At 42.1% G+C, this 9123-nt stretch overlaps 1 protein-coding gene across 1 annotated transcript; it reads right to left on the bottom strand.

The window, feature by feature from the left end:
- Window positions 1-1821, bottom strand: LOC129756432 (chitinase-3-like protein 1). The gene is made up of 3 exons (XM_055753308.1): window positions 1648-1821; window positions 700-1559; window positions 1-628 (listed from the first exon to the last, which is right to left on the bottom strand). Exons 1-3 carry the CDS (start codon window positions 1715-1717, stop codon window positions 29-31), a joined length of 1530 nt encoding a protein of 509 aa, XP_055609283.1. The 5' UTR covers window positions 1718-1821; the 3' UTR covers window positions 1-28.
- Window positions 1822-9123: the final 7302 nt, after the last annotated feature.

The following is a 9123-nucleotide window of genomic DNA, read 5'->3' as shown; positions in this document are numbered from 1 at the left end:
TTCATTAAGACCTAAATTATGTATTCATTCAATCAGTCAACGGCTTACAGTCCACAAGGTGCGCCCAATTGCACGCCAAGATAGTTTCATCGAAGTACAAACCGATGGCACACCGGAACTCGAACCGCGTCGTTCCGTCGCAGTAGTAGAATTTGGAACAATCGTGCGCATCCCGGAAGTAACCGATTCCGGGGCATTGCTGCGGATCAATTGTCGTCGAAGAGGTGCTCCCAGGAGTGGTGGTAGTAGCAGTTTGAGTAGACTCCACCGTAGTTGTTGGCGTTGCGGTAGATGATGTTGTCGTCGTTGAATCGGGAGTAGTTGTGGTCGTTTGTGTTGAGCCTTCAGTTGTCGTACTCGGAGTTGGAGGCGGCGGCACTAACTCCAACTCTCTTGCAATAGTATTCAATAGAACATTTTTCTCACCACATGAACCATGAAAATCGTCAGTTTCGATGGACCATACCATAGCTCCTGCTAGTCCGTACTGTTTGATGAGGTCGACCTTCAAAGTTAAACTTTCCTCATCATCGTACCCAACCCACTGATTACCACTGTACGCGTACGGAACTTTCTGATCGTCATCCCAACAGCGATTCCATTTAGAAAACATAAGCTTCTCGCAAACCTGTAATAGTATTAAGCATGTTAGTTTTTGAATATTTTGTCTTTAGAATTTTGGAAATTTCTCTAGCATACCTCATTGTATCCCAAAAATCCGGCCTCGTAAGAATACTGTCCACCCTGCCCAGGGCCGCTGGTGGCTGCACCTATGGTGTGGTTGTTGTCAAATCGCAGTGTAAACGATCTACCATAAAGTGGCAGTCCTAAAACCAGCTTCTCCGCAGGAGCTCCACTTTGTAGCCAAAAGCGGACAACTGCTTCAACGTTAAGCTCGTACTGTAGCGGTGATATATCGTGTGGTCCCGGTAGCAGAGGGGCATTATGACCGGTTAATGGCTCCCAGGGACCATGCAGATCGTATGCCATCACATTGATAAAGTCCACAAACTTCGCAACCTCCGGGATGTTGTACGATATGGATGCGGACGTTTGTGTCGAAGCAACGGCCGCAGTTAGGAGCAGCCCTTTTTTATCGAACTCTTCCCTCATTTCGGCCAAAAGTAGACTGAAATTCTCCCGATCAACTGAAGGGTCACCATCTCGTTGTCCCGGATATTCCCAATCCAAATCAAAACCATCGAAACCATGTGTCAGGCAGAAATCGGCAGCGTCCCTAGCTAGTCTTGAACGCAGAGCCGAATTTTTGGCGACCCCTGAATACACCATCGAACCTTCATTCCAACCTCCAATGGCAACCAATGTCCTCAGCTTCGGGTTGTATCTTTTCAAATTATTGAATTGTTTCATAGCTCCTCGTCCCCAGTTCTCCTCCAGATCATTCCAGGGATCTAGAACGCGTATCGTTCCATTGACATTGAGTCCGACAAATGAGTAAATCAGGTGAGTACACAGGAATGGATCGATATTGTCCACCGAAAATGCTCCCTTTCCATTTCTGTAAACTGCCCACGAGCCGTAGTAGCAAACAAATTTCTCTAAAACAAATGATAATCAATCAATTCTCAAGTGGTGTTCCATTGTCGAAGGTCCCTCAACAGGAAACCCTCTCTAACGAGAACTTACTATCATTCGAGAGTACACCAATAACCATAAGTGTTGATAACACAAATCCAATTAAAACAGCTGCTCTCATCGTTCAAGTAGCGATGTCTTCCTCGAGAAAACTTAACAAAAACTAAAGACTTTCCAGGAAAGTTCCTCTTCCGTTTAGAACCCGGGCGAAACTAAATGATATCAACCGTAGCCCTGTCCCATTTATAACAACTTGAGCTATAGAACGTATTTATGATCATTTTCAAAAACTAATTGACAATACAGGGATGTTGGATTTGAGTGTTTTATTGATACTTTCTAAGACAATAGAATTAAAGTTTGGAGAGGTTTTCAAAAATGACGTTTTGTTTATCGTATAGATACTGTTAAGAGGGGAGGCTCATCAAAAGCCTGCTTCTGTTCGCTATCCTATCGATAAAAAGGATAAGTTTGAGAACACGTGGGTGTGGCTAAGTCTTCTTAATTAAAAATATCACAAGAACAGCAATATGACAGAAAAAGTCAAAGAGGTTTGAAGACAAAAGAATCGTGAATAGCTTCCCCGATCTTTGACGAAACATTTGAGTAAATGGCTCTTGGACAGATTGTAGGTCGAAAATCCTAATCTAAAGATGCTGTTAATATATGTTTCCATCCTCTAAAACAAAATCATAATAATTTCGAAGTTTGATACTTTCCGGTTCTGAACAAATAACGCTTAACTCTAAATTAAAGAAGACCTATTTAGATAGAGTACGTTACACAATAGAGAAGAGTTTTATGATCAACCCTCAGAAGTCAGCTGATTTTTGTGGTTTTTAGAAACGACACTTAGGCTCAAGACTTAAAAGATAATTTTCATATACGAGTTACCAGCAGGACTGATAGACCGACCATGACGAGGTATAATAGTTTTATCAACAGCTAGTTTTTTTGCTACGATTGTCATTTTTTTATTATTTTCCTGTTCAAAGCGATAACAGGATTAAAGATAATCCGGATGGTGTTTTACTTTTTTATTTTCAAACGATGATTGAAACACATTTCAACAATCTGATGTAATAAATAACAGTAACAAATTTTGAAAAATAAACTCATTTTGAATTATATGTCCTAACTATTCATAGAAAAAAAATATTGACTCAAGTTTAAGGTTACAAATACTGACTAATACTGCCAAGATTTGGTCATGTCATGGTCCAAGTATCAAACATGCACTTGCCATATTATTGAAATGAGTAATGCACGTGTGTAGTGTACGTACACTTATCAAGCCTCTCAAGAAGTAGGTTACGACTTACTCGGTGTAGTGCCGACAACTTTGAGCCAACTTTTTTTTAAGGGTTACGTGAAACCTACAAAGGAAATTTGCTGAACGCAGTCCAAGAATTCTTGCGGAAATATGTATCTTCCACCGTAGCTATTAATACTCGTTGAAGACCTTTATACTCGCCAAATCCACTAGGTTCGATCGAGGAAACCGTCCAAACCGGTCTTCTCTCGAATTTAAAACGATAGGTAAACGACTGTCAAAGTTCAAAGGTTACACAGACTTGTGCGTCCTTTCGAGTGGTTGCTACTTGATATTTTGTACCACACACAAACTCTTGGACGGTTGAAAGACTCATTCCCATAAACCCGCTTAACAAGTTCAAGGGTCTTTGACGTGGTTTTTCCACATTTCAAGTGTTACTTCGTTAGACGGTGTCCCCATTTCCTGCACGATGATTACACGAACAAAAATCACACAGCTGAAAACATCCACTTCTTATCTCAAGGCGCGTTGACGATTGACCTAAATTACGCCTAAAAAAGGTCTCAAAAGTCCCTCTTCAACGTAATCCACAAAGTAATACTCCTGTTCAGATTTCGTTCATCACTACATACAAGAAAGAGTGTCGATGGTAGAAATTGACTTTCTCGTATCCCTCCAGTAAAGCTCTATTATCTTTTGAAAATTTGCAAACCTGAGTCTGGGAATACTTACTTACTGAATACGGACTTACGCCACGAGTTTCTGGACCTGCCTCTTCTTCGATGCCCATCTGGATTCCAGTCAAGCGCCTCTCTAAAAATCTCGTTCTCATCTCTTTGGAGCGTGTACCCAATCCATCTCCACTTAAGTTCCCGAGTCTCGATTTCTAATGCCTTTTGATGACATCGGGCGATGAAATTCTATGTTTGAGAGCCAATTGCCAGGCCACCAAGCGCAGATGTTTCGGAGACCCGCAAACGCAAATCGGGCCTTTCTGATCCGGGCTTCGATGTCTATCTTGGTACCACCATCAGGCGTTATCTGGCTACCGAGATACTGGAAGCAGTCCACTTTCTCGACCTGTTGTCCAGCTACCACGTATTTGGAAGGATTACTGTGTTGATTTCCATCGACTTGATCTTTCCGACATTGACTTTCAGACCTGTTGCCTTGGAGTTTCCGTCGAGTTCGCTCTGCATGTCTTGTTGTCTTCGGGCGAGCAAAACAATATCGTCTGCCAGGTCAAGGTCGTTCAGTCGCTCCATTGTTGAAGGATTCCACGGCAATCTTCGGTTTGATCTATAGTCAATCGATCCAGTCAAGATCACATCCATGACGATGAGAAAGAGTAGAAACATCCTTGTCTCACTCCAGCAGTTACAGATATTGGATCAGACAAGACACCGTCGTGCAGGACCTTGCACAAAAATGCCTCGTACTGTGCTTCGATGAGATGGACTCCTCGTCGCCTTTGAGCCGCCCAGATGTTTTCATGGTTCGGTCGGTCGAATGCCTTTTCGAAATCAACGTCAGGTCTGTCAGCTCTCCTTTCTTCGCGACCTTTACGAGGATACTCCGCATCCAATCAGCCAAAAATGTTGCAGTATCCGAGATGTCAGCGAAAAACAGTGCTAACAAGGCAGGGTCGGCTTTCGCATCCAGTCAGCCAAAAATGTTGCAGTATCCCAGATGTCAGCAAAAAACAGTGCTAACAAGGCAGGGTCGGCTTTCAGCACAATCGGTTTGTTGAATTTGATTGGGGCCTCTATTTCAGCCAGCGAGGGCGCTTCTAAGTTGACGCCATTCATGCGACTTACTGTTGAGGCTTCGAGCTGCAGGTTCTGTTGACCATCGCTATTCGTAATTCGGCTGAGTTGTTCGAAGTGCTCAGTCCAACATCTGTTTGATCTGTCAATAGCTAACATGCTCGGTCTTTCAATGGCATTCTAGCATAAGTCCTTACTCCACTAAGGCAGCGAGAGATGTCATCTCCAATGGCGGCGGCTCTTTCCCCTCTTCGGCTAGCGAGTTTGTCCAGGCCCTTTTGTCTCGTCTTCAAGCTAGTTTAAAAACATCCTCTTCTTCGACTGTTCCCTCTGTCTTCAGATCCAGATCTTCAGATCCAAGGCACGGGATTCAAGCTGTTCAACAAACGCTGGATTCTTCAACCGGCGCGGCGGGCGTCATATCGCTATCCGACTATCTCTTCGTGCCTTTGAACACGACCAACTCTTAGTAGTATTTCACCAAGGACGAGGTAATGGTAAGATGCAATGTCAGCGTTATGTTTTGTAGCATTATAATTTAGTACTTTTAGTTATTTTGTCTTGAGTGTGTAGTCAATCCTACCGATAGAGTGTCAAAGAAGCCAGAGATGCGTGTTTAATTTTAAGAGTGTAAGCTGTCAAACGAAAATCACATGGGAAAAGTAAACAACAATCAGCGAATCGAAACGACATCAGCAGAAGAAACAATTTTTCAAGTTTGACTCGCCTTTGCTGCTGAAATTCTTTCGGATAGAAACTTGCCATTCGATCGCGTCCCAGAGCCGCTGTTAACAAAGGAGGCAGGTTTCTTGGATGCTTTAAGGTGAGAACATTTGGAAAACCTCGCTGACACGGAAACAATCAGACATCTCTATATCAACTCTCAGGCATCTGGAGGCGAGCCCAGCGTAAATGCAGACGGAGGACAGTGCCGAGTTCGAAGGAAATAATAGGAAAAAGAAGACGAAAGAAACTAACCGTTCAGTAGGGTGAGTGAATTAAATTTTAATGTCATCGCAAAATTGTGTCTTTATAACGTCGATTTTATAGGACACAAGCAAAATCCTCACCTGAGCATTCATTAGACCGACTGTGGAAGCCAGCAATCCGGACAAACAACGACCCCTAGTGGGTGAGTAAAAAAATTGTAGTACGGAAGAGATAAAAGTGCTTAGACATAGTCGTTTGTTGATAGGTCGTTGTTGGATAGCCGAGTGTCGTTGTTTCAGATCTGGAATCTTTTTTTTGTGAGTCGCATGGCCAAGCCGGAAGCAGACGTCCGAGGTGCTCCGGGTCATTCGGCCTTATTCTGCGCCGCGCGTGACGTGATGATAGTCGAGTCACTTCACCGTCACGGAGTTCTCGTCACCTTATTCTGGTAGTCGATGCAAGTGGGGTGACAGCAATGTGGTACAAAGAAGGTGATGAAGAAACACGCACACTAATACAGAACTCGTTATTCAAAAAGTAAAAAGGTAAACAAAGCCTACGTCACTTGCCAGGATGTTTATGTATCCTAGGCGAGAATCGTAAACAGCAGTTGGCAATGGTTTTTTCTCTCTAGTTTTTGTGGTACAGCGGTGATGTTTGTTTGTTCGAAAATGCAACTGACGTCACGAATTGGCATGGTTACAATGTTTACAAAAAAAAACTTTTACTAACACTTAGCACTGGATTTCCATCGCCACCTGAGATGTGTATACAGGTTGGGGTGACAGAGGTTCATTCTTGGTGAGTGACCGAATGAACACATCTGTCAATTTTAGCAAATTTGTTCCGTGTTGTTTTGGTTTTGGTTGCACTTCGGAATTTTAGATATCATTTTTTGGATGATAAGAACGAATTCCGGCTAGTGGAATGAATAAATCGACTCGCATGGTGCTAGCAAACTAGTGGATGTGAAAAAGTGTCCAATTTATGTGCCTCAGGGGAAAATTTCTACAATCCCGGCTGAGCCCAGAACGAGAGCCGGAGGAAAGAAACCAATGCCAGTTCTTTTGCAATCTTTGTGGCGTCTATTCAGCAATTTGGAACCGACTTCCCCGCTCATTCAGGTAGCCAAGCAGTGCAATGAGGCAAAGCAAGTCTTCTCCGGAGTCGATCAGCTAAGGCTCATTTCACTCAGTCTCCGCCATCGAAAGAGAAAATGCAAAAGCTGTACCCCGACTATTGCACGATGTCCTCAAGGATACAAACAGTGAGCTGGCCTCGAAGGTCATGATCGAGCTGCTCGGAACGTACACGGCCGAAAATGCCAGCTACGCCCGGTAGGATGCCGTTAATTGTTGAGGTGCTGAAGATTAAGCTGATACGGGCCCGGATGGACCAGAAAACTCGCACCGTGCACATCTACAGCACCATGCATCGGACGTTCGGATGGCCTCAAAGGCAAAAGTTAGATTGCATGATTTATTTTTTTATAAGTATCATATGAATAGAACCTTAAACAACTTATCTGTAAAAGTTTGAATTTTCATTCAGCCAGATTTAGAGCAGAAATCCCTTAAATAATACCAGCCCCCTTCAACTCCAAAGAAATTCTCGTCGTATTTTACAAATTTATTGATAATTTTAAGCATTAAAACATTCTAGGTAAATTTTTTTGATTGAATTTCAACAACTAACAACTCCGCTTTACAGTGATTTTTGTAATTTTTCATTATATTTCTATGTCGTCGTCACCTGAAAAGGTACCGACAATTGTCACCTAAAATTGTCACCCGAATGCGACGATTCCCACTCACGGTGACTACGAGAATAGGGTAAGAACTCAAAAAGTTCATCCGAAGTGACGATCCTCACCTACTAAACGGACTACTGGAATAGAGTGACTTGGGTGACTCGAATATTATCACGTCACGCGCGGCGCAGAATAAGGGTCATTGTCATGCACCCGTGGAGCAGTGCAATCAGGAAGGGCTGCCAGATTCTGCGATATCTAAGGAAACCGAGCGGTGATACGAATGTTTGTGCTTTTTGGATGTTGTCTTTGTAAATTAAAGAAGGAAACGGGCCCGTGAGTAGTTATTATGTAAGCTAGCTTAAGTTTTTAAAATGTCGTGTGTCCCTCGACATCTGGGCAACCGGACCGGACCGGACATTTCTTAATTTTTTCTTTAGAAATCTGGGCAAGCCCGGTTAAAACCAGACAATCTGGAATGCTAATACGGTATCTATAATCAGATATGTACATTAAAATAATCGTTTTAAATTCAAATAATTGGGATAGGTCTGAGGTGGAGTTTCCAATATTGTTATGTTATTACGCGTCATAGTTGAAAATATTTTTCGAAATGGTTGATAAATTCTAATACGATTTTTGAAATTGCACTGATCAATTTTCATATTGGGCAAAAAAGTGATTGTGAGTGCTTAAACAACAACATTTGATGAGGATTACGTTGTTTGATATCAAAACAGAGGCTATCTAAAGCCTAGTCCACACTAGGCAACACGAACTGCGATTTTTGTTATGAGACGAACTTTGTTGTCTGTTGTTGTTATTGGAAACCTGAGACGGTCTCAGTGTCTCCCGAAGAAAATGGGAGACGCTGAGACCGTCTCGAGACGAACCGTCTCCTAGTGTGGACTAGGCTTAAGAACTACTTTTTGTATTTGATCAACTTTGATTTTCCTGTTAGATACTAAAAAATGTCCTCTAGATTCCTTGAAAAAAGCTAACTTAAATCATTCATAAAGCACAAAATAAACAACTTAACGTTGTAAACTCCATATTTTTAAAACGATGGAATCTGCCTGATTCTAATGCAACCAAAAAGTGAACCGAACTCATCCGAACTAGAAAGATACAGGTGTTCGAAAACAGCAATTTTTTCTTAGTTTTCCCAATCCAACTCGTTTCAGTCTGAATATTTTTATTATTGTGTGTTCCACAAAACTGACCAAAGGCAAAATTGCTCTAAAATGAAAATTACAAAAAATAATTTTTCTATCCCACTGCTAGGTGATTGAATCATTTTTTATCAAAAGCTCATTTTAAAGTGCTTTGAATATAGGTAAAATGTCCCGAAGACACTATGGGTCTAAAACGCTCCGTTTTGGCGTAAACCATTTTGCTCACCTTTTTACATCGTTTTCTCCTGTGTGCATTGGGTAAAAATCAACCAAATTTTGCACACTTTCTTTTTTTTTTTGTTTCGATTATAGTCGTTTTACCATCTTTATGGCATTCGCGACTTTATCAACGTTGCAGTTAGCGGATCGTTATTGAAAAACTTATCCGGTACAACTGTGTTCGATGTTTACTCTTGGGCTCGAACTCGCGGACATCGGCTCAGGAGACAATACACCCAAAATTCAGCCTCTGTGCCAATGGCGTGTAGTCAATTACATAGCATCATTGGTACAAGAAGATAATGCGATCGGTGCTGATTCGATTTGCTCCCACCGGCATTAATTTCCCAAGTTAACCGAATTGCGTATGTCTGAAAGAAACAAAATAAAAACGCTTTCACGTCCCTCCCT

The sequence above is a fragment of the Uranotaenia lowii genome, chromosome 3 (assembly GCF_029784155.1).
Source record: "Uranotaenia lowii strain MFRU-FL chromosome 3, ASM2978415v1, whole genome shotgun sequence".
Classification (NCBI taxonomy): Eukaryota; Metazoa; Arthropoda; class Insecta; order Diptera; family Culicidae; genus Uranotaenia; species Uranotaenia lowii.
The sequence above is the reverse complement of the archived record's forward strand: the minus strand, read 5'-3'. Positions and strand labels throughout refer to the sequence as shown.